The 26,481-nt window shown below is 38.2% G+C and overlaps 1 protein-coding gene and 1 pseudogene across 1 annotated transcript; one reads left to right on the top strand and one right to left on the bottom strand.

The window, feature by feature from the left end:
- Positions 1-8,224: 8,224 nt before the first annotated feature.
- LOC146886884 (uncharacterized) lies at positions 8,225-8,880 on the bottom strand. The gene is made up of 2 exons (XM_085671915.1): positions 8,723-8,880; positions 8,225-8,543 (listed from the first exon to the last, which is right to left on the bottom strand). Exons 1-2 carry the CDS (start codon positions 8,878-8,880, stop codon positions 8,225-8,227), a joined length of 477 nt encoding a protein of 158 aa, XP_085528041.1.
- A 5,377-nt stretch (positions 8,881-14,257) lies between these two features.
- Positions 14,258-18,476, top strand: LOC114172390 (GTP 3',8-cyclase-like; annotated as a pseudogene).
- The last annotated feature ends 8,005 nt before the right edge of the window (positions 18,477-26,481 follow it).

The raw sequence follows: 26,481 nt of genomic DNA, 5'->3' as shown, positions 1-26,481 counted from the left end.
ACATGTAACATCCCATCCGGATATTAGGATTTTAAATTAAATAAAATAGAAATAATACGTCAGCGTCATTTATTAAATCTCATTTCCCAAAACGCGGGAAAATTTAAAAACTTCATTACATAGTCAAATAAACTAAATCCAAATCATAAACTTGATTAAATCATAAGTATCGCAAAGTGTTTACAAAATTATTCCAAATCATAAAACAATAAAACTCTTAGAAAACTCTTTATCCCAGTCTAGCCCCGCTCCGGTTCTATGCCTCACCAGATCCACCTGCAACATAATCTGCTCCCGTGTACCGCGTATACGATCATTGCCAAACAGAAGCAGATAGGGTGAGCTAACGAAATAAACATATATATATATCTATGGCACAAATATACAATCATACAATCACACCAAAGGAAATTCATCCTTTGATATTCCATCACATGGCCACCACCATGTTAATCGTGTTCTACGTCTTCTAATGAGTACCCCAAGGTGTCTTGGTGCCATACCTATCGGCCACAACCGATAGAACACGTGCGGGAAACCATTGTTACGGATCATACACCGTAACGCCAGGTGGAGTTCCCAAATACGAACATAGTTTGTAACGTCCTAAGACTACCAACTCGTCAGCTAACTACTATGGAGGGCAATCTATCTAGACCCATCCGTATTGGCCACAACCAGCACACCCACACCAGCAACACTCGCCAACCCAAGCTCAACTCAAGGGTACTTCGTGTTCATCCGCCATTCCGAGCTCAACTCGAGGGATGTCATTCCGAGCTCAACTCGAGGAATGTCACGTGCTTAACCCCTACCCGAGAAGGGATACGTTCTGAGCTCAACTCAAGGAACACCAGCAAGCTGACCTTTAAAATATCCTAGAAGCCTTATAGATCACGCACATCATAACAAGTATAACACCAATCTGCTACAGCAAAATCGCCTGGTGGGGGACACGTACCGCCAAGCGTTGCCACTTCCAGATCGCCTGGCAGGGGACACGTACCGCCAAGCGCCTTAATCTTCACTACCACTGCAACTATCGCCTGGCAGGACTTCCTATGCCGCCAGGCGCCCCGTGCCTTAGTATTTACTAAACTACAGACTCCGCCTGGCGCACCTCTCCTTACCGCCAGGCGCCACCGTGATCTTGAACCCCCTGTTTCTACGTTGTCGCTTGGCGGGTCGATCACCACCGTTAGGCGCTACACCAGTACTTGCACAATACTGGTTTTAGTTTAGGTTCAAGCACACTTCACACAGGTTGCTCTCATTTGCTCTCATTCTAGAGTACCCCTAATGAAAGGCATTGCCATCTATAATGTTCCAGGCCTTATAGCACCTCACATGTGCATTCATCCCGTAGTCATATAGACAATCCCAAGCGTGCTCAAACAAAATATAAGCAGGAGCATTCTAACAATTTTAAGCACATGATCTTATGCACCAATGCAATTTAATATTGACACCCATGCCTTCACCAAACCAATTCTCTACATGTGACTAACCCAAAGGAACATTCAAATTGATAGAGACATACCACATAACCCAATCGTGCTTCATTAGAAGTTACTAGAACTTATCAAGAGGTTATTCATGCATTTTAACGACTCCAAAATCATCAATATTGAGTAACGTATATCTCTAGCAATTGACCTCGAAATCCAATCTCCACCGTTCAAAGTGAAGAACCACATGTTATGGACCACCTGTCAAAATTTCATCTAAATCGGACGGTTAACGAACTAGGTTATGCAGTTTTACGAAAACTGCGCGAACTAGAAGAACATAGTGGCACCTAGCGCCCAGAAGTGAGGATGTGGCGCCTAGCGGGACTTAAATACCGCCCGGCAGTTTCTGTGCGCGAAAAGTACGAAAAACAGCGTTTTTCGTGAACAAAACACCACGTGCATCGCCTGGTATGGCGCCTGGCGGCTAAAGGGGTGCCGCCAGGCGGTTCCTGCACCTGCGAACCTTACCCCCTTCACAACAACTCTAATTTCCCTCAATTTCTAAGTCCATAGGATATGAACCCAGTTATTGGGACTCCAGTTCATTCCTAACACTTCCCATTCACGTATTCATTCACATTTCCCCTTAGATTGCTACCACTATAGAAACTCCCAATTATGAAACCCTAAAATGTGAGTATGTCTCATTCCCCCAATTTTTATTCTTATCACGCCCCAAATTTCACAAGTTTTCAATTCGATTTGGTTAATTAATAATCTTATTACACTTCCTACTAGTCCAAATCTGCCCAAAATCTAGAAAAAAACATCAAAACCAAGCCTCATGGCTCGCGTCGCCTGGCGGTTCAATCAATACCGCCAGGCCCTTCATAAAAAAAAAAAACCCAGAATTGGGTTGAATTCTGGCGGTCTCGTTCGTGCCGCTAGGCGGTTTCCCTTCGCAACCCAGAAATGCAGTTGAAATGGTATGAGTCGCCTGGCGAAAATTCATCACCCACCAGGCGGTTTCTGGAAAAATTCTAGAAACACGATTCTCAAGCAATGCAAGGGATAAATCATACATAATGAGTTATAAATCATGCAATTATTCATAGAACTACAATTAAACGCAGTATAACTCCCCTAACCTGATTCCCTTGGCTTAAATTTTGGAATTGTTGTGAATTCTCTCTTGATCCTCAATGATCTCCCTTTGGCTTTCTCTCCCAATTCAGCTTCAAAGCTTCACTCCAACCTTACTACTCTCAAAATTCGTGTTTTGTTTTCTGAGTACACTCACAACTTGCCAAAACCCTTCTTCTTACCTCACATTGGCCTTTTAAAGGTGCCTTAAAGCTAGATAACAACCAAAAACGAATTTAAGGTTTAATGGCAATGTTTATTATCATTCATTGATTCTTTATGGTCCGTTTTTCAGCCTCCCTTGGCTGCCCATGCATCTAGGGTTTCCCTTAACCCTTCAAATTCAAGCCAAAACCCAAAATAGCAAAAATAAAAATAAAGTTTAATTTGGGTTCTCCAAGGGTTCAACCCATAACCATACAAATACCAAATCAATGTTCAACCATTTAACCAATTCATGTTTTGTGATGACTAATATAATTAAATGATTATATCATTTCATATTCATGCTCAACATATATTTAAAAATGAAAACAAATAAGTAACACACAATTGGCATACATAGGACTTGAACTCAAGTCCTTTCACACAATTAAAGTACTCTAAACCACTTGAGCTAATACTTTTCCATATCATAGCAATCCGCATTAAATGCCTTAAAGGCTCATACTACCCGCATTTATTAAATAATTATTTAATTAATTATTTAAATTTCTCGGGTCTTACATAGCAAAACCAACATTCTTCACAACACCACCACCATGGGAATAACACCGGACCCTGCCCTAGCAGCCTTTGCTAAAGAACCAGCCTTCACTGCACTGTCATAACACCAAGATGCAACAATCGCCAACCACGTACCACTGTCGCACAAGCCACGAAATGTCGTCACTATATGGACTTCTATCGCACCATGCATGAGCCACTACACCACTCGTTAGACCAGATCGTGCTTCACGACAATAGTAACCACTAGACCTCCAAGTGCACTCCATGTAAGCTCGGATATGTAAGCTACACCACACGAACAATACCTATAACCGGTAGAGCACTTCCTCTACGCACATGCCGTAAACCGCGACTCACACATATCAGATCTCCATCGTGCATCACTCATTAAGCCACACAAGCACCACCAACGAAAAATACCCAGAATGACACAGAGAAAACTAAGCGGACACCCAAGTCCACACACCTAAGGGTCGACCGCTCTGATACCATAAATGTAACATCCCAAAAACTGAATAACCTCAATTGATAAAACATCACATACATGAATATTCAAAGGGTACGAGGTTTAGGGTATAAAGTATACAAAAATATACCCGGATTACAAGAAAAGGGCCCCATGGCCCAACTAGAAATGTACTGAAAAGAACACAATTAAAGATAGTAGGTCTTGTTCAGACAAGAAAACATAAATAATAAAATCCTCCAGTAAAGGGCCCTACAGTGGGCCCAACACCTGTCCAATCCATCAAGCTGCAGCATTTCTATTACCATCACCACTGCTAGGGGTTCTCACATCTGCTCACATCAACAAGGTTGATGATCATTGCAAAGGAAGAGACCACACATAACACACAAGCAAGTGAAAGGGTAAGCTAGCGAAGAAGTCATTATATCAAACACTCAACATACCATTCCACATTCAAACACACATAGCAGACACCCACATATGCAGTACCCATTCATATAAAACCCTAAGATTTAGCTATCCGGATACGTAACTGAGGTACCACCACATGGTAATGAAATTATGTCCTAGCAATGAGGCGTCACCGCGAGGCCTTCACGAAATTATACCCTTACAGGAGGCACCACCACGTGACCTTCGTGGAATTACGCCCTGGCCCCGAGGCACCACCACGACCCCTCGTGGAATTACGTCCTTTTATCGAGGCACCACCAGGGACTCCCCTTAAGAGGGTCCATGGAATTACGTCCAATCGATGAGGCGCCACCAAGATCTCTCACTACAAGAGTCATGGAATTATGCCCTACCCATACTTCAAACATGTTCCACCCACCAATCAAGAATTTCCCATAACACAAATATCATGTATAATTAACAATTCATATAATTCATGCTTTCCAATTCATACCCAATCCAATAAAATGTCATTTCCATTTCAAATGTACATATTAATCATGCTATCATCACACAACCCTTCCAGTAAGGCATTTGAGTCAAATAAAGAAGCCACATATCGGTGAACCACTCAATAACAACATCAAAACTCGCCCGCTGTCTCGCTCAAGCCAACAGGGCTCGCTCAGGCGAGAGGGACCCTCTCGCTCAGGCGAGGGCGCGACGAGGGAACAGGGAACCATGCGAGGTCTCGCTCAGGCGAGTCCCTTCTCGCCTAGGTGAGAGCACTCCTCGCTCAAAAAGAACGCGCGTCGCCTAGGTGACAAATCACGCAACAAAAACCTGGGCGAGCCTCTGATATTCTCGCCTAGGCGAGAGTAGCTCGCTTGGGCGAGAAAACCAGTACTCACCACTGTTTTCTCATACAGCAGCCAAGACCACGAATCAAATCATGCTTTAACTCGATCCAAAACGGACACAACACCAACCAATCCATACAGACACGAAAAGACGTCCAAAACAGCGGAAAAACACAAATAACAGAAGGTCCTAGCTTCCCATACCTGGAAAACAAGCTAGCGGGACACTCCGACACGAACATAGTGAACACGACGGCCCTAATGATGGCCAATGAGGTGGAGCAGGAGCTGGGTTTGAGTTGGCTCGAAGAAGGTTCAGAGTAAACCCTAGCGGAGCATTCCGTACGAGAGGCGCAAAGGTGATGGCTGATTCTTCTACAAGAGTGAAAAGTGCAAATTAGGGAAACTAGGAATGGTTTTTAACCTTTGGGCCAACCCTCAGGCCCAACAGACGCAAGGCAACCCTTAAAATACTAGGGCAAGAAATATTTGGCCTTATATTCTCCCCAACAAGAAAATTTTCGTCCTCAAAAATAAAGACTCACCAGGTGAACAGATGTGGATGTGATTTTCTCATGTCCTCCTCTAACTCCCAAGTCGAGTCACCCGCCCTCTGATCCCAGATGCTTTAACTAGGCAGACCTCCTTTCCTCGGCGTTCCTCAACTTTGCTATCCTCTAGAGCGATGGGTGGTACTTCCACTGTGAGGTCTTCCCTGATATGTATATCCTCGGCTTCCAACACATGAGTCAGGTCAAATACGTACTTCCTTAACTGTGAGACGTGAAATACTAGGTAAAGGTTTACCAACTGAGGGGGTAAAGTTATCTCATAAGCCACTGACCCAATCCTCCTCGTGATCTGATATGGGCCAAGGAACTTAGGAGAAAGTTTCCTTGAGCGGAGAGTCCTTCCCACACCAGTGGTTCGGGTCACCCTCAAGAACACATGATTGCCAGCTGCGAACTCCAAAGGCCTCCTCCTACGGTCTGCATAGGCCTTCTGCCTACTCTAAGATGCCTGCATTCTGTTCCTCACCATTCTCACTTTTTTGGTGGTCTGCTCCAAGAATTCTGGTCCAACCAACACCGCTTCTCCATCCTGATACATAGAGAGCCTCATATGGTGCCATGTCAATGCTCGCATGAAAATTGTTGTTGTAGGTGAACTCTATCAAGGGTAACACCTCATCCCAAGCCCCCAAATGATCCAATATACACGTCTGCAGTAAGTCTTCAAGTGACTGAATGATCCTCTCCGATTGGCCATCAGTCTGGGGATGGTAGGCTGAGCTCATAGTCAACTTGGTCCCCAAAGCCTCTTGTAAGGTCTGTCAAAACCGGGATGTAAATCGTGGGTCTCTGTCGGAAACTATGCTCGAAGGTACACCATGCAACCTCACGATCTCCTTGACGTACAGTTGGGCCAACTTGGCCATGGACATCCTCAAGTTCATCGCCAAGAAGTGGGCACTCTTGGTCAATCGATCCACTATCACCCAGATGGTGTCATGTCCTCTAAAAGTCCGTGGAAGATGAGTCACGAAGTCCATGGAGATGCTGTCCCATTTCCATACTGGTATCTCCAAAGGCTGTAGAATCCCACCGAGCCTCTGATGCTCCACCTTCGCCTTCTGGCACGTTAAACATGCTGACACGAACTGAGCCACATCTTTCTTCATCCCTTGCTACCAAAAGGTTTCCTTGAGATCCTGGTACATCTTAGTTATGCCAGGATGCAGACTAAGATGACTCTTATGTCCTTCCTTAAGAATTAACCGTTTTACCCCCGTATCATCAGGTATACATACTCTGCCCTGGAACCTCAGTATGCCATCATCACCCAAAGCAAAGTCTTTGGTTTCATCTGATCCAAGTTGTTCTCTAACCTTGTTCAAATTGGCATCCAATAACTGCCTCTCCCTGACTGAGTCCAAGAAGTCACTACATATAGTAAAGGTACTACACCTAATGGCCTCGGACCCCAACTCTACCTGTAGCCTCATGTCTCTGAATTTCTCCAGTAGTTCCACCTCCTTAATCATGAGATGTGCAGTCTTCCTACTCAGGGCATTTGCTACCACGTTTTCCTTCCCCAGATGATACAATAGTTCGAAGTCATAGTCTTTAAGGAACTCCATCCACCTCCTTTGCCTCATATTCAGCTATTTCTGATCGAATAGGTACTTGAGGCTCTTATGATCGCTGAACACCTGGAACTGTGCACCATAAAGATAATGCCTCCAAATCTTTAAGGCAAAAACTATAGCGACCAACTCCAAGTCATAAGTGGGATAGTTACGCTCATGCACCTTAAGTTGTCTCGAAGCATACGCTACTGCCTTATTCTCTTGCATTAACACACAGCCGAGCCCAAGGTGAGAGGCATCACAATAGACCTCAAAAGGTTTCCCCACGTCTGGGATTACTAGTATCGGTGCGCTGGTCAACCTTCTCTTAAGCTCCTGGAAACTCTCCTCACACTTGTCCGTCCAAGTGAAGGGTTGGTCCTTCCGAGTAAGAAGTGTCAGGGGTGCCACTATCTTGGAGAATCCCTCTATGAATCTCTTATAGTAGCCCGCCAACCCCACAAAACTCCTGATCTCTATGGCAGACTTAGGGCTTTCCTACTTTACCACTGCTTCGACCTTCGCTAGGTCCACTGCAATCCCCTGGGCGGATATCACATGCCAAAAACTGAACTTCACCCATCCAGAATTCACACTTGGACAACTTGGCGTACAATTGCTTCTCTCTCAAAACACCAAGCACCAACCTCAGGTGTTCTGCATGTTCCTCCTGAGTTCTGGAATAGATAAGGATGTCGTCTATGAAGACTACAACAAACTTATCTAGGAAATGCCAGAAGATCATGTTCATGTAGTCGATGAACACCGCCAGAGCGTTGGTCACCCCAAAAGGCATAACCACATACTCGTAGTGGCCATACCTGGACCTGAAGGCCGTCTTCTGTACATCATCGGCCTTTACCAAAATCTGATGGTATCCCGACCGCAGATCAATCTTCGAGAACACTGATGACCCATGTAGTTGATCCATCAAGTCATCTATCCTCGGAAGGGAGTACTTATTCTTGATCGTCATTTTGTTCAACTGCCAGTAGTCCACACACATACGTGAACTTCCGTCTTTCTTCTTCACCAACAATACTGGTGCTCCCTAAGGCGAAGTGCTGGGTCGGATAAACTGCTTCACCATCAGTTCCTCTATCTGTTTCTTAAGTTCAACCAACTCTGCTGGAGCCATGCGGTATGGAGTCATCGACACCGGACCCGTCCCCGATACTAGATCAATAGAGAACTCCACCTCTCTGTGAGGAGGTAGCCCCGACACTTCCTCTGGGAATACATCCCCGAACTCCTGCACTACTGGTTTGGCAGACTCCATCTTTCCTCTTTCCACCTCTAGATGCGTGAAGATCACAAAGCATTGTGCACCACCTCGCAGTTTGGGAATAACAATCTCTTCTCTCGGCAATCTATAAGAATGCGATTGGCAGAGAGCCAATCCATCCCTAGGATTACCTCCAACTCCTGTAGAGGTAGGCAGATTAGGTTCACTTTGTACCTGCGTCCCTCTACCTCCACTGGACACCTCGCACACAAGGATGACGTCCTGACCAAACCCGACGCCGGGGTAGACACCGCAAGCTCACACTGTAGCTCGCACACCGGCAGACCCAACCGTTCCACACATGCATTTGACACAAAATAGTGTGTCACTCCAGAATCATATAGCACACAACAAGCTTTCCCAACTATCAAACAATGGCCTATAACAAGGTTACCTGAGCCTGCAGCCTCCGCTCCGGTCATGGCGTACACTCTGTCGGTAGCTTGAGGTTTGTTGCCTCTGTGCCTTTGCTGGTTCTGTGTAGGAGCCTGTACTGGAGGTCGCATCACTGTTCTAGCAAGGGTGGGGCAGTCCCTCCCAAAGTGGCCCTCCTTGCCACAATTGTTGCACTTCTTGAAGCCTGCAAGCTGGGGGCAGACATTCCTCTTGTGCGGTCCCCCACACTGGTAGCACTGAATCCTGTTCTACTGGGAAAAAGACTCCCTAGACCCCTGAGACTGGAAATAGGGCCTAGTGTAGGGCTTCCTCCTCTACTCGTGCCTGTGCCTGGACCCAGATGGTCCTCCCACTCTCTGCTGGGATGAGTGTTGAGTTTCCACCTCTACCTTCATCTTCTACATGACCCTTGCCTTCTCCACCAAGGCGGCAAAATCCTTGATGGATAGCGGGGTCACCATCAAACGAAGGTCTCCACGGAGGCCGTTCTCGAACTTCGGGCATCGCCACTCTTCATCTAGTGGCATGGTGTAGAAACGGCTGAGGTACTTGAACTTTTCTGCATACTCAGTCACCGACTTGCTTCCCTGGGTCAATTGTAAAAATTCTACCTCTTTAGCGTATTTGACGTTGTCAGGGAAGTACTCGGAGAGGAACTTCCTCCTGAAGACGTCCCAAGTAACTGGCTCCTGTCTCTCCTCCATAATAGACTTCATGCTGACCCACCAGTGCTCAGCCTCACCCTTGAGCATGTACACTGCGAACGCCAGTCTACTCTCCTTTGGGCACATCTTGGCATCAAATATCCTCTCCAGGTCTTTCAGCCACTGGTCTGCTGCGTCTGGACTGGTCTTGCCTCCAAACTTCACTGAGTGGTGTTTCAGAAAGTCCTCCAGACTCCACTCCCTGGCCGTAGGTCGTGGCTCCGGGCCAAAAGTAGGGGCAACTACCCTGTTCTCCTCCAACTGGCGGAAGGCCTCCATATGTTGCCTGTGAGCATCTTCAGCAGCCGCCCTGACAGCCTCCATTTGTTGCATCATCAGCTGCTGCTGTTCAAGCGCTGCCGCTTGTCGTTGCATTGATGCTTCATGTTGTTGCATCATTGCCGTACTTTGCTGCATCATAGTAGCTACCATTGCTTCAATCGCTCTGGCGATATCTGGCACATCGCCCTAGGAAGATTGCGGAGTTCTACGGGATGGTGTCATAGTTCACTGGCACACAGGAAAACACTTGATTAGACTTGATAAGACAGGAATTAGCGAAAAATACCCAGAACGACACAGAGAAAACTAAGTGGACACCCAAGTCCACAGACCTAAGGGTTGACCGCTCTGTTACCATAAATGTAACATCCCAAAAACTGAATAACCTCAATTGATAAAACATCACATACATGAATATTCAGAGGGTACGAGGTTTAGGGTAGAAAGTATACAATACGTCAAATATACCCGGATTACAAGAAAGGGCCCCATGGCCCAACCAGAAATGTACTTAAAAGAACACAATTAAAGATACTAGGTCTTGTTCGGACAAGAAAACATAAATAATAAAATCCTCCAGTAATGGGCCCCACAGTGGGCCCAACACCTGTCCAATCCATTAAGCTGCAGCATTCTTATTACCATCACTACTGCCAGGGGTTCTCACATCTGCTCACATCAACAAGGTTGATGATCATTGCAAAGGAAGAGACCACGCATAACACACAAGCAAATGAAAGGGTAAGCTAGCGAAGAAGTCATTATATCAGGCACTCAACATACCATTCCACATTCAAACACACATAGCAGACACCCACATATGCAGTACCCATTCATATAAAACCCTAAGATTTAGCTATCCGGATACGTAACTGAGGCACCACCACATGGTAATGAAATTATGACCTAGCAATGAGGCGTCACCGCGAGGCCTTCACGAAATTATACCCTTACAGGAGGCACCACCACGTGACCTTCGTGGAATTACGCCCTGGCCCTTAGGCAACACCACGACCCCCCGTGGAATTACGTCCTTTTGTCGAGGCACCACCAGGGACTCCCCTTAAGAGGGTCCATGGAATTACGTCCAATCGATGAGACGCCACTAAGATCTCTCACTACAAGAGTCATGGAATTATGCCCTACCCATACTTTAAACATGTTCCACCCACCAATCAAGAATTTCCCATAACACAAATATCATGTACAATTAACAATTCATACAATTCATGCTTTCCAATTCATACCCAATCAAATAACATGCCATTTCCATTTCAAATGTACATATTAATCATGCTATCATCACACAACCCTTCCAGTAAGGCATTTGAGTCAGATAAACAAGCCACATATCGGTGAACCACTCAATAACAACATCAAAACCTGCCCGCTGTCTCGCTCAAGCCAACAGGGCTCGCTCAAGCGAGAGGGACCCTCTCGCTCAAGCGAGTCCCATCTCGCCTAGGCGAGGGCACAACGAGGGAACAGGGAACCCTGCGAGGTCTCGCTCAGGCGAGTCCCTTCTTACCTAGGCGAGAGCACTCCTCGCTCAAAAAGAACGCGCGTCGCCTAGGCGACAAATCACGTAACATAAACCTGGGCGAGCCTCTGATAATCTCGCCTAGGCGAGACTACCTCGCTTGGGCGAAAAAACCAGTACTCGCCACTGTTTTCTCATACAGCAGCCAAGACCACGAACCAAATCATGCTTTAACTCGATCCAAAACGGACACAACACCAACCAATCCATACAGACACGAAAAGATGTCCAAAACAGCGGAAAAACACAAATAACAGAAGGTCCTAGCTTCCCTTACCTGGAAAACAAGCTAGCGGGACACTCCGATACGAACACAGTGAACACGGCGGTCCTAAGGATGGCTAAAGAGGTGAAGCAGGAGCTGGGTTTGAGTTGGCTCGAAGAAGGTTCAGAGTAAACCCTAGCGGAGCGTTCTGTATGAGAGGCACAAAGGTGATGACTGATTCTTCTGCAAGAGTGAAAAGTGCAGATTAGGGCAACTAGGAATGGTTTTTAACCTTTGGGCCAACCCTCAGGCCCAACAGACGCAAGGCAACCCTTAAAATGCTAGGGCAGGAAAAATTGGGCCTTACAACAACTTCAACAAATAAGAATGATTCTCCAACAATAAGGAATTAATTTTTTTCTGATGTGGAATATGGATCTAAGCTGCAACCACAAAGCATACTAAGAAAAAATTCTACCAAACCATAGCCATGATACCACTTGTTGGGAAAAATGCATTATCAATTAAGAATATTACTGTATTTATCCATGAGAATCACTTTACTAATAGAGAAATAAGATAAAAAAAATATTATACACAAATATAACATGGAAACCTAAAATCGGAGAAAAAACACAACCATTGTCTAATGACAACTAGAGAATAACACTATGTGAAAATTTGTACAACACATAGACTACTCTCTTATGCCTTTTGATTCCAAGTACACACACACACTCTCCAAAACAAGAATTTAACAAAACCTCACAACATTTTACTACAAGAGTATAAGAAAAGTCAAATACAAACTTAAAATGTCTTTAACTAAGACAAAGAACATCATGGACTTAAAGCCCATTGTATAACCACTAACACCCACTCCCTAATTTATATTAGGCGATGTGAGACTTCTCAAGACCAAGACATATTATTTTCATCGGTCTAACAAGATCTATATACGAAATTTGTAAAATATAAGATAATAAAATTAAAAAAAAACATATTGTATTTGAAAAATTGAAATAGTAGCACAAAGACTTGTTAAATAAATGTGCATTGATAGTGATTTAGTAATTTTTAAAGTTAAAAATTAAACAAAATTATAATATAAAATTAAAACAAAGATTTGGAACTAAGGTTATATATAATGAAAAATTAAACTATTAAAATTATGACAAAAATATTTAATAACCAAAATTACGGATTTTTTTATAATATACCAAACAAAATAAAATAACAAAAATTCTCATCCGTTAAGTTTACCTTTATCAAAGCCAGTGGATGCGATTAACTTTCCCATCGTGGGGAGATATGATTAAAGCTTCGATCACCATTATAATTCATATATTTTCCTTAATTTGCAATCGTTATTTCAGATTTTTTTTTCTCCCCTACAAGTTCACTAAATTCAAATACCTTTTTATAAATAATTTTTCAATTCACAATTCAATTTAAGCACTTGTAAAGAGTGAATGGGATAAGTCACAACAAGTTGAGTCAGAAATAAGTTAACTCAATTCTTATTTTTTGATAAATTAAAAATTTTGTAACTTGATTTAACCCAACAATTAAATGGATTGACTTACTTAAAAAATATTTTTTAATTTATTTTATATATTTATTATATTATAATTAAAATAAATTTAATTTTTTAGATTAAATATATTTATAATTCTAAATTTAAATGTAAAATTAAAATTTCTCTATAGTTGGTGAGTTCGATTCGAATTTGCGATAAGTTGGATTGATTTAGGATTGTGAATACATTCTAACCTCTATTTACAACAACCTTTCAATAAATTTACATAATTACACAATTAATATTTTATGACAATAGTTAAATGAAAATCAATTCATAATTAATTTTCTATGATAATAGTTAATTGAAAAACTAATTCAAATAATTAAGTTTCAAAATCCAATTAAATCAACAATTACATCCTTAGTTGAAAACTACCATATACTTCTACATCTTAAAAAATCTCGAAAAGATAATCTGTGGTGGATATCTAAAACTGGAACCAACTAATCCCTTAGGAAAAAAAAATGTTTGGGGTCATATGGCCCTTAAGAAAAATAATTTTTTAATAGTGTGGATAGAATATAATATATTACAATGGAGTCGGCACTTTGCACTTTCGGGTCTCTTTGCCACAGTGTCTGTCACCTTACCCTTCAGAACAAACACGACAACATCTCAGAACTTCCTCTTACCTTGTATATATAGATACATATGTTATGAGTCTCTGGTGTCCCAGACAAAAATTATTAAAAAAGAGAAAAACTTTTCCAACCCCAACTCAATATTTTGTCCAAATTCATTGTTTCAGCGTCAACCATGAGGCGACACTTATCAAAATTCTTTCACTACCCAATTGGGTTTAACCTATCAAATTCCTTTCTGGTGAGACCCCTCTCTCTCTCTCTCTCAGTTTGTTTAGCTTATTCTTTTGGTGATGTAACTGGTCAATCAAGTTGGTTGTAATGGATTGAAAATTGACGTTTTGGAACACATCTATGAAGTTAACTGAATCGTTCATGCCATGTCAAATTTCGGGTATAAACTTATAATTTCCCTGTTCTACCAGGATCATGGAAAACCCCCTCATTGTACTTCAATTCAGTTTCTTTTTTTATCGAATGCTCACTTCAATGATAAGTTATAGTGATACCCATTTACATGCAGATGAGAACTGTTATTTTATTTCTTGTCCTAAGAGTACTGGTTAGCCTGTGCTAGATTCATGCTTTGTGTGTTAATCTGGGGTGTGGTGGTACTAATATATGTGCAAATTCAGTAATAAACTTGTACTCCTCCTCTGGTTCTACCAACCTAGAAAATGCAAAAATCAATCACTTAGTTGTTCCATTTTAATATAAATTAAGTTTTTACCGTATGCGTACTTGAAGGATTAAATATTGATACCCAGATGATTATTTTTTGTTGTTTAAGAATTTATTAATCTGGGGTTTTGGTGGAGTTTATATGTGTTCAAATTTTGTTTATGAAAATGTGGCTGGCATGTGACACTAATTTTCTTGAAGCAGTTGAAATGTGATGTGAGTTCGTTCTGTGCTGCCAATAGTATTCGTCAAGGTTTGTTCGGTGGACACTTGAATGAATGTGCCACAAGAGCTTTGGCCACTACATCTTGTGCTTCGGTGTCTGAAGATCTGCCAAAGGATAATTCCGTCTCTGATATGTTGGTAGATTCATTTGGAAGGCTTCACACATACTTCAGAATATCTGTAACAGAGAGGTGCAATTTAAGGTGTCAGTATTGTATGCCAGCAGAAGGTGTGGAACTCACTCCTAGCCCTCAAATTTTGACAAAAACTAAGATTCTACGATTGGCAAATCTGTTTGTAAGCTCCGGGGTAACTAAAATACGTTTGACGGGTGGGGAACCAACTGTTAGAAAGGATATTGAAGACATATGTTTGGAATTATCAAACTTGAAGGGACTGAGAACATTGTCCATGACTACCAATGGTATTGCTTTAACGAGAAAACTTCCAAGGCTGAAAGATTGTGGGCTTACTTCCCTCAACATTAGTGTAGACACTTTGGTACCTGCAAAGTTTGAGTTTATGACCAGACGCAGAGGGCATGAAAAAGTTATGAATTCAATTAATGCTGCCATAGACCTTGGATTTAATCCAGTTAAGGTATTTCTTGGTTACATATCATTACTTTTTGCTAGTGTTTCTTATTGATCACCTTCCCATGAGCAGCTACCCTTTTGCTCAAATTCATTAAGTTAATCAAATGAATTTTTCAACAAGGGTGCATAACCTCAGGTAAATTTCATGTCACTGATGGATGAATTTTAAGGTATCTTTGATGTTTCTCTGCATTTCAGGTCAATTGTGTTGTAATGCGAGGATTCAATGATGATGAGATCTGTGATTTTGTTGAGCTGACCCGGGACAAGCCAATTGATATTCGCTTTATAGAGTTCATGCCTTTTGATGGGAATGTTTGGAATGTCAAGAAACTTGTACCCTACTCAGAAATGTTGGATACAGTGGTAAGGTAGAATTCAGACTGGAGGCCTAACTTTTATACTACATTTTGTTGTTCTCTTATAGCAGATAGAGACCCTTTATAACCATCATTACCAAACAGATGAAACAGTTTCCAAGCTTAAAAAGAGATCAGGATCACCCTACAGATACGGCCAAAAATTTCACAATAGATGGGCATGAAGGTAGAGTTTCGTTTATCACATCAATGACTGAGCATTTCTGTGCTGGTTGCAATAGATTGCGGCTACTTGTTGATGGAAACTTCAAAGTCTGTTTATTGGTCCTTCGGAGGTAAGTTATATTCAAATCATTAAAGCTCAGTGTACTATGCTTGTCCCCTAAACCTGGTGATGGTAATTAGGCTAAAATCTGTGATGTCACTTCTATTTGAATACTTAATGTTTTTGGTGAATCTGTAACGCTAAACTTGATGATAGTATATGAAGTCTGGATGCTTAGTACGACATGAGTACGTACAACTACAGGAATACGATGATCTTTTTGAAATTTAGGATATGCTATGTTTTGGATTCTTAGCAAAACATTATAGATGCATAATATCGGTGAAGAAAGAGAGAGTGGGGGTAATTTCTCATTAATTCATGATTATGATGATCGCAATTTAATTTAAAGAATTGATATGAATGGAGAAGTATCAGTATTTGACATGGGAACAAACACCTTGATGTTTCCATTTTGAGTATCAGGGCATCGTAGATCATATTAATTGCAGGCCTTCTAAATGTACCGGTAAATGAATTGGATAGTTTGGTGATGAGGGTGAAGGACTCGGGATTAAGAAATTGGTATTTAAGGCCTATAAATTTTTTGGCAAGTAAAATCAAGACTTTCTATGCAAACTTTTAACAGTCTTGTTTTTTAAGGAGTGTGACTGATTTCTTGCAGTTAGTTGTTTCAATGGCTGAGTATGGTTCTGGGAGTTGTTTACTTTTGGATTAGTACTTTGAAACTGTGATGTCTACTGTCAGTTCTGAATTCTTGATATGGTACATACTCGATAATGGGGAAAAGGGAAACTATCTGCCAACTCATAATAGAAAAACATAACTTCAAATATTTGTTTACAAAGATTGAAGTTCCCTGCAGAAAGTGGATTCCTGTAGTAAATCTTGATATTTGTCTGTAAATGGAAGATTTGATACACATTAGGACATAGTCTTTGCGAATATTAAAATATGGCTCTACCTCATACAATATTTTGGATTGAACATGCACTGTCTTGCCCCTTCTTTCCATTGCACATGCTATTTCATTTGATATTCTATTTATTTGATTACTTGTAATTGATTTTTTAGGCGCACTAATATACTTTCATCATTATTTTGAATTCTTAATCATTTCTGAAAATTTTCTTATCAATGAAACTGATAAATATTTTCCCTATTCAAGACATGCCGGTCATTATGGATGTTATCTCTACCATTTATGTTCAAGTTAAAGGTGCTTGATGTATGTATGGATGTTGACATCAGTCGGGACAATAAAACGTGTCATGGCATACATATAGCATCTTTAATGAGAGCTTCATTAAAAGATTTTTGTGATTTTCTTATATGGATCGTGTTTCAGGTTAGTTTAAGAGATCCTTTGAGATGTGGTGCAGAGGATCATGAACTTAGGGAGATAATAGGAGCAGCGGTATGCACTTCTTCTGATTATTATTGCTAAATCTCAATTGTGTTGTAATGATTTATAATGTTTTTATTTCTTTACCAGGATTTATCATCCTTTTAATATAATGATGCTGCTGCAATAGAATTTCACTCACTGCTATTTTAATTTAACATGGTAGTGAACCTTTATTAAAAAAGATATACTTTAGGAATAAGAGGAGCATAGCAAGAAGGGACAACACACCCCACAACCTAACTGAAAAGGAGTTAGTTAGAGATTATGTATATATGGAGAAAAAAGTGGGTGGGGGTGATAGAGTTAGGTGAAGTTTAGCCTCATTTGGCAATCGGTAGACCCTTATAATGTAACTATTCTTATAATGATGCATGGATATGATGCGTGTATCGGATATGGTACGTATCGGATATATCAATACACTTATTTTGAAAACAATAAGGTATGATACGTTATATATGCATATTGAAAAATTTTACAAAAACCTTAAAACATGATAAATATATATTGTTATTGTGTGAATTCAAATTAAAATCAAATATCTTAAAAACTGTCAAAATAAAAAGTTATAAATTATTTTTATCACAAAAAGTATTACAAGTTTATAGATTAGATACTTTATTGATAAATATCGGTAAAGTATCAGATATTGATACGTGTCAAACATGAATACATGACACAGATTGAGGTATCAGTGCATCATAACTTATCACCTTCAACCTCTAGACTAACGTGAGCATTTCCATTGAATAATATGTTACTGACTCACTTCTTTCCTATGATTTTCCATCTGTTTGCTCTTGTCCTAGTAAGCTCTTTGATTGCTTTTGAACAACATAGTCAATAGTGGATCATAGACTACTTGAAATTGTGTGTCCAACTTTAGCTAAGCAATATTATGAGTGGTCTTGTACTATCCTATTTCTTAATGTTATCTTTCCTTTGTTCTAGGTGAAGAAGAAGAAAGCTTCACATGCTGGCATGTTTGATATAGCAAAGACTGCAAATAGGCCCATGATACATATTGGTGGATAAGGTCTCTTCTTCTTCCTTTCTTTCATTTTTCCTATAAAGGTTATCCATTCAATCTCTAAAATATTTATTTTACAATTTACTGAGGCACATCATGATTTTTCTCTATTTCAGGTATCACACAGTGATAAAGTTACTTACATAGCAGGCAACCAGAGTAGTCCTAGTGAGAAGTACCCCTGAATTGAGTATTATCTGAGATCTTCATTGATACAATCTCACTACATGAAGGGTGATAGATTTTTCAACTATACCTAGCCACATATACTGTTAAATGTTGTTCCTTTGGATAGAACCCATTGTTGTTGTATCGAGTAATAATGCAAATTTGGGCTTAAATTTTCTGATCATGTGTGACTCTTTCTTCATTGGTTTATGACTTTTGGGTCGTGTGTTAATCTTTCTTCATTGGTTGTTTGTTTACCAGTCAACTTTAGTTTCAGCATGGCACTGTATTTATTTGTTTTGTTGTAGACATGACAATGAAATTTTGAAAAGGTTGGTTATGCCCTGTTACATCATTGAATTTGTACTATGTATGCAGTGAGGTTGTTGACCAGGTCTTCATAGTGCTGCTTCTCAGACTTCATACGGCATTCCCAATTTTCTTTCCTTAGTTTATACTCTTACCCGGAAATTGAAGGAACAACTCTAATCTAGATGTTACCAAGTTCTACTCTTGGGATCACTTCATGCTCCCTACCATTGCTTTTGTCATTTAGACCCTTTCTAATATCTCAACTTTCTAGGAACGCAAAATGTATGGAAATTTAAGAGACCAAAGGTGTTAATTAGAGTTAAATATATGTCTAGATATATATAATTTGAATTAGATTTTAGGAGTGTTTTATGTTTTAATTATTAGATATTATTTAGTGGATGAAGAAAAAAAAATTAGGCTATTGTTTAGACTTAGAGAGTTAGATTGAGATATTACTAAACGTTTGTTACATTTGCTTTATGTATGAAATAATGTGGAATATTATACATTTTTTACCCATTTAAAATATATTTTCTAAACATTAAAAACCTAAAAACCAACAATAAGAGTTTTGTGATAGGTTTTTTTAGGGGAAGATTCATTAGGGAGGTATAACAACAATGAAATCTAAGCTCAATTCACATGGATTATCACCATCTTCAACGCACAACCTTAAAGTAATTTAAACTCACTTGGATTTTCAAAAATATATTTTTCAAGAATGAATCCTTTCCACATTGATAATACAATTAACCAACATGTTAAGTTGATTACATAGATTGGATCATCATGACATGAGTATAAAAGGTGGAATATGTCTTTTTAGAACTTGTATAAGAACTAAAATCACTTATTTTGGCTCTGGCACTATATTGTTGGGTGGATCTTGAAAGATAGAAAAAATCTCATTCATAGCCACACATACGACTTTTCAATGGCGGACCATTGTTGTGACAAGGGGAGCCATGGCTCCCCAAAAAAATTTTAATTCTATTTTTTATATATGTTATATATATTTTAAAATTATATTTATAGATTATTATTTTATTTATATTAAATTTAATAAAATATTTTATTTTATCATCTATCTTATTTATATATTAAAATTTATATATATTTATTGTATAAAAAGTAAAATAAAAATCAATTTGATGTGTTTATGATTCTCATATTACGATGATTTTCTTAAATTAAGTTTTTTTTTTCTGAATTAGTTTGCCTAATTATGATGGTAAGGATTCTTTTCTAAAATTGGCACTAACCCTAATTATATTTGTCCTGAAATTAGTATATCATAGATTATGAAATTTAGAAATTTTGTGTTTTCCATTACATATGGTAAATTTTGTAAGATTTTATGGATGTATCTTGGGTTGAACTACGAATTTCGTTGCACATAATGAATTAGTTGAATAACTTTGAATTGGATTAAAAATTAGAATATCCTTATAATGTTAATTTAATGAATTAGAAAGATTATAAATTGAAAAATGCATACAAGAATCACTTTATGAAAATGATTGAAACAAAGAAAATGAATTTTTTTATTTAATTAGAAAAAATAATTTATATATAAAAAATCTAATTTGACACTCTTAAAGTTTTTGTCCAAGTTTCGCCATTCCGACTTTCCACAAAATTTTATATGTATCTATAATATTTAATACGAAATTTTATTTACTCACTTGAAATTGAGTACCCCACAATTACTTAAACTCTTTGTTAAGAAGACTTTCAATACAACGACTATATTCAGGGGTAACATCAAGCAGATCTGAGTTCAATCCATATAAGAGTTGATTAACACCACCTTCAATATAAAATTTTAAGATAATGAGTTTATAGACCTAAGTTGTCCAACTTTTTCATTTCTACTTGTAAGACTTAGACTCAATATGAGATTTAGATTATAAGTTTCCAACGTTATGTTGAGTCTATCCATGTGTGGCTAAGTGCGGGGCATGCCTAAACGGGCCGGGCCAACCGACATTGCCACCCCTAATGCGAAGTACCACTTTTGGAGGGAGATCTTTAAATGGTTAGGAGGTTGTTGGGTAATATAAACAAGGAGGAGGATGAGACACAAAGAAGAAATATTATCTATTTTAGATGTTAAATTATGGAAAAGGTGAGCTCAATCATCATTGATGGAAAGAGTTGTACCAATGTAGCAAGTAAAAGGCTGGTGGAAAAGCTTGGTTTGGGAGACATCTATACACCCTAGTCTTTATGCTTTTGCAATGGCTAAGTGAGGATGGAGAGTTGGTGCTAGATAAGCAGGTGGATATTACTTTTTCTATAGGTAAGTATGTAGATTAAGTGGTATGTGATGTGGTTCCTATGGAAACAAGTCAATTGTTATTAGGAAGGCCTTGACAATATGATAGAAAGGTGACATTATGGTCTATCCAACAAGTATTTTTTCTTGCTTAAAGGGCAAAAGGTGCCCGTAACACCTTTATCAACTATAGAGGTTTGTGAGGACCAAATAAAAATGAGGGTAAAGAGAGAGCGAGAGGGAAAAGAAGAAAGAGAGAGAAAAAGAAAGAGAGAGAAGAAGAAAGAGAGAAAATAAGAGTGGGAGAGAAAAACCAAAAAAGGCAAGAAAAGGGGAGTAAAGTTGAAAAATCAAATAGTGGTAAAAGTCCTTTTTTGAGAGAAAAAGAGGTAAAAAGAGTGTTAATGACAAAAACACCCCCTATATATGCTTATGCCTAACAATATTTATTTGTCTTCTGTAAAAGTTTCTTTATCTTTAGGTGTGGAGCACATTCTCAAGGAAAATGCAGATGTATTTCCCAAAGACATTCCTCAAGGTTTACCTCCTAAAAGATGTATTGAACATAATATGGATCTCATTCCAAGGACATCCTTCATAACATGCCAACCTATAGGAGCAATCCACAAGAGACTAAAGAAATACAAAAGCAAGTAGAGCAACTCATGAAAAAAGGATGGCTTGAATCTCTAGTGGAGTTGCCATCTATTACAACCAAAATCTCGACTAGACGACGAACAAAAAAGAGACGAGCTTAAAAAGAGATTTTGAAGTTGTCACCATAGTTTATTATAGAAAAAGTATGGAAAACAGTAAAATAAGACATGCTATACAAGAACTAGATTTTAGGTCCGGAAGTCCGTTACGCGTAGTGAAAATCAAGATTCACGTAGTTCTTAGAGAAATTGTTTGTTAGAAAGTGTTGATGTTTTTAATTTTTGAAATTTTATATCTTTTTTGATATTTTTAAATTATTTGAAAATTAGTATCACACGACGTAAAGGCTGAATAAACACTAAAAGAAAACAATTTTCATTTTTGTAAAATTTTTCTATTTTGGTAATTTTTTCTAATTGTCAAATATTTTTAACTTTTTTAAAAAAATAACATGTGTGTAAAAAAGATGGGGTTTAATAAAAAAACAAAGGTGAAAAATGGGATAAGATGCATGGAAGGGTGCATGCAAGGAGTAAAGGCTGAAAATAAAATTAAAATAGATTGAGGCTGCGAATTGTGAAAAGCAGGGTACAGTAAGTAGACGAGAACCAATGGAAAAAGGGGTGCAGGACTTAAATAATACGGGTGTAACGAGTAAATAGGAATAGGAAAAGAAAACACAAACATACAAATGATGAAGGTGTAAATATTAAAATGGGGATGCGCGTAGGAAACAAAACAAGGCTAGACCCAAGACCCAAGACCCAATAGACAAGAGGTTGAGAATATTAAAAGTGGGGTACGGAAAGCAAAATAACCCAATTTAAGCCCAACCCCAAAATAACTATCAAAACATAAAAATCCCTTAAGGGTTTCTTCTTCCTCTGCGTGAGCAACACCAATCCTCACCCACTCATGGCTGGCCAGGGCCAATGTTGCCGACGCCGATCACCGCCGAAGGAGCTGCCAGCGTTAACGTCACTGTTTCTCTTTCATTCCCTTTCGCGTCCGAGTGCTCCTTTGATCTCATTTTTACTCACAAACACGAGACACTCCTTCCACTCATTGATACCAGAAGCGTCGTCGTCATCCACGGCGCTCCAACTCCCTCATTCTTCTTCTTGCGCCGGTCACACCAGGTCTGGGAGCCACGCCGCTGAGCCCTACTGTCGCACCCTCAACCGGAATCGCTCTTCTCCAATCGAACTTTGACACGCCTCCGGCAATGCGGCCGACGAATTTTTCTTCCCTTTATCTGTTCGATTGGGTGATGGTTGTTCTCTGTTACTTGGATGATGGAATAGTCTTGGGAGTGATGGAAATTGTTTTGGTATTCTGTTTTCTATTGTGCAAGTGGAAGATGTGAGTGATAAGGCGATAAGCGTGAGCGAGTCCTCTATTTGGTGAAGAAAATGAAAGAAGATGAAAGATGGATGAAAAAGGGAGGTGAGGAAGATGGTGAGGGAATGGGTGGCGACAATGTGTAGTTGGAAATGCGAAAGGATGAGTGCTTGTGTGCGCGTGAATGGGGAGAGAATCTAGAGGGAGTTGTTGTTTTTATGTGATGGTATTTGTTGGTTATGGAGAATGATGATAGATGAAAAATGTGGGTCTGAGTTGTAGGATTATGAGGAAAGTTAGCGTCTACCGGTTTAGCGGGAGGAAGAAAAATGTGGTTCGGGTATGGGTAGTGTGCGTCGGTCTCAACGTGGTTAATCATGAAGGCATGATGATGGAAGAATGGGAAGTAGTAACAGTAGGCGAACAACCATGCGGCATCAACCATTTCATACAAGATTTATGTGATCAAACACTGAGTGACAGAATTACGGGGGCCTTTGAGAAAGCTCATGAATATTAACCAAGGGATCCCTCAGGATTCAAAACTGAAGGTCCTTGATACCTCAACATTAGGTTACGTAAATGGGAAGGGGTGGTTAGTTCCTCCCATTGTTTTCTGCCACCTTATTTCTTTGCTTTTTTTTTTTTACAAAAAAGGTCATTTTTCTTTTTTTATTATAAAAATAGGTCAGTTTATTAATAAATTACATAACAAAATCAGTTTAACGATAATTTGACTTTTTTCTATTTATTTTTAACTTTTATATAATTTCTAAAATTTTATATATTTTTAAAAAAATAAATTTTTAATAATTTGATTAAAAATATTTTAAATAAAATTTTATTAAAATTTTGATATTTTAATACTTTGTATTTTAAATTTTATTATTACATTTTATTATAAAATTTGATTAAAAATATTGTAAAAAAATTATTAAAATTTTGATATTTTAAAACTTAATATTTTAGATTTTATTATTACATTTTATTATAAAATTTACAATAATAAAATTTGATTAAAATTATTTTAAATAAAATTTTATAAAAATTTTGATATTTTAAAACTTATATTTTAAATTTTATTATTTTATTTTATTATAAAATTTACAATCATAAAATTTTATTTAAAATATTTTTAATCAAATTATTAAAAAATTATTTATTTATTTATATATATATATATATATATAACTTTAGAAATTATTATAAAAGTTTAAAAAAAGATAGAAAAAGATCATATCATTAATCAAATCAAATCTGTGATAGTAAACTGATCCATCTTTATAATAAATAAATCAAAATAATCTAATTTTGTAAAAAAACTAGTCAAATCATTAAGAAACTAACTCTACCATATAATTAATTAGTAAATTAACTGATTTTTGTAATAAACGGATCAAAGGCACCCATTTTTGGAAAAAAATCTATTTCTTTTCAATCACCCAAAATGCCAGTTTTTTCTATTTTGTACACCACTGCCTAACTCAGTAACTGGTGCATGGGAGGGAGTCACCAATGAGGAAAAGGTGGAGATTGTCACCAAAAGAGAATAGGTAGTGTGCAGGAACATGAATCTTTCTATGCATCTCGTTTCAATCATCCGTTCCACTTTGTTTTTTTTTTCCTTCAATTTTCTTTTAAAAATCAAATAAAAGTAAAATTAAAAATAGAATAATATAAAATAAAATAAAATATAAAAAATTACTATAGACTGAAATGAAATAAAATAAGATAAAATAAAATAACATAAACTTAAACGAAAATGAAACAAAATCATATAAAATAAATAAAATAACTAAAATAAAATAAAGTAATATAAAATAATAATAAAAAATAAATAAAGTATAAATAGATATAACTAGATGAGTAATGATCAAATGACTCATTTTTTTACCACTTCTCTTACCAACTTGATGTGGTCTGACATATTTAATTTTCAAATTTTTTATAATTTAATTAAAATTTGAAATCACAATACTGAAGCTGAATGTTTTGATGCGTGCGTGTTTGAAACTCACCCTTCATCACACAACGCTTTCCCCAAACCCCTCTTTTCATTTTTAGTTTTCAAAAATCTCTTTACTCTGAACCTTCATTACCTCCCCAACCACGTTTCACAAAACCCAACCCGCACACACACGAAACAAAACCCGCTCTGCTCTCCTCCATCGTGAAAAATCAAAACCCCCTTTCTCCTTTTAATGTTCAAACCCAAACCCCTTTCACTTCAACGGAAAAACCCTTTCTCCTTTTAATGTTCAAACCCCAAACCCCTTTCACTTCATTAGAAAAACCCTTTCCCCAAACCCCTTTCTCCTTTTAATTTTCAAAATCTCCCAAACCCTGAATCTACAATTACGAACCCCCACCCACATTTGCTATGCACACAGACACGAAACAAAACCCGTTATCTCCTTTCCCATCCCCTCCACACCGTTATCTCCTTTCACCATACAGGAATTGCGAAATTGTCGAACCTCAGGGCGAATCTGAGCTGCAAGAAGGACGATTTTGGAACCTACTACGAAATGGGTTACCCTGATTTTGCTGTCGTTGGTGAGAAGGTTGAATGTTTCTGCCTTTTTAACTAGTTTTTGTGCACACTTAGTTTCTGTTGGTTTTTCATTATTTTGTGTAGTTGTTTATTGATTTTTATAAATGACATTCCAATTTGACCCCACCATTTAGTGATGATTGCAAAGAAGTTGTTGATTTTGTGGATTTAAGAAGTTTTTGAATTTGATTTTTGTGTTAACTGTGTGAATTGAAAAGATGTTTACAAAATTGATGAATACATTGTGTCCCTACCATTTATTTTGTCGATTTCGTTCAATGTTCAGTACACAATAGTGCATGAGCATATTCGTTTCAAAAATTGAAGTCCCAAACCAGGACAAAAAGATGGATTGAAAATTTTTGGAAAGATGTTCTTCCCTAAATATATGGTGTTTCTTTATTATTTAGTGACCTTGGTAATATTTTGGATAGTTTGTACAATGCTAATTGATCATAGTGTGTCTCTTTAATTAATGATGAGTAATTCAACCTAGTTATCTGTGCTTATTATAGTGGCTTGTTGTTAAAAACATGTATCCATACTTGGTATTTTATATATTTTTTAAATTCATCAACCTTTTTTGTAAAAAGTTAAAATCAGGATTGGTTTACAAAAAGTTACCATGAAGCCAAGATTTTATTATAAAAATGATAAGATTGTTATTCACAATTCTAATAAATTATTGTATGGTGTAATTATTAACATTTATATAACTTTTATAATAGATTTAAAATTTTAGTATTTTTGGTTAATCGCGAACTATTATTTGGGTGTCGTGTTTGTTGTTTATTTATTAGAATACCTTACCTATATAAAGTGTTTACCCGAGTAGGAGATTTTAGATACCTATGGCAGAAGAAGAGGGTGAGTC

Source organism: Vigna unguiculata, chromosome 4 (assembly GCF_037176805.1).
Source record: "Vigna unguiculata cultivar grain cowpea cultivar isolate G323 ecotype 2 chromosome 4, ASM3717680v1, whole genome shotgun sequence".
Lineage (NCBI taxonomy): Eukaryota > Viridiplantae > Streptophyta > Magnoliopsida > Fabales > Fabaceae > Vigna > Vigna unguiculata.
The sequence above is the reverse complement of the archived record's forward strand: the minus strand, read 5'-3'. Positions and strand labels throughout refer to the sequence as shown.

Bases quoted from the DNA above. Each gene is read 5' to 3' on its own strand.
- LOC146886884 (XM_085671915.1), bottom strand. From the start codon at position 8,880: ATGACCGGAGCGGAGGCTGCAGGCTCAGGTAACCTTGTTATAGGCCAT. The intron at 8,544-8,722 runs GTGTGAGCTTGC...GCATTCTTATAG, and splicing joins CTGCCGGTGTGCGAGCTACA to ATTGCCGAGAGAAGAGATTG.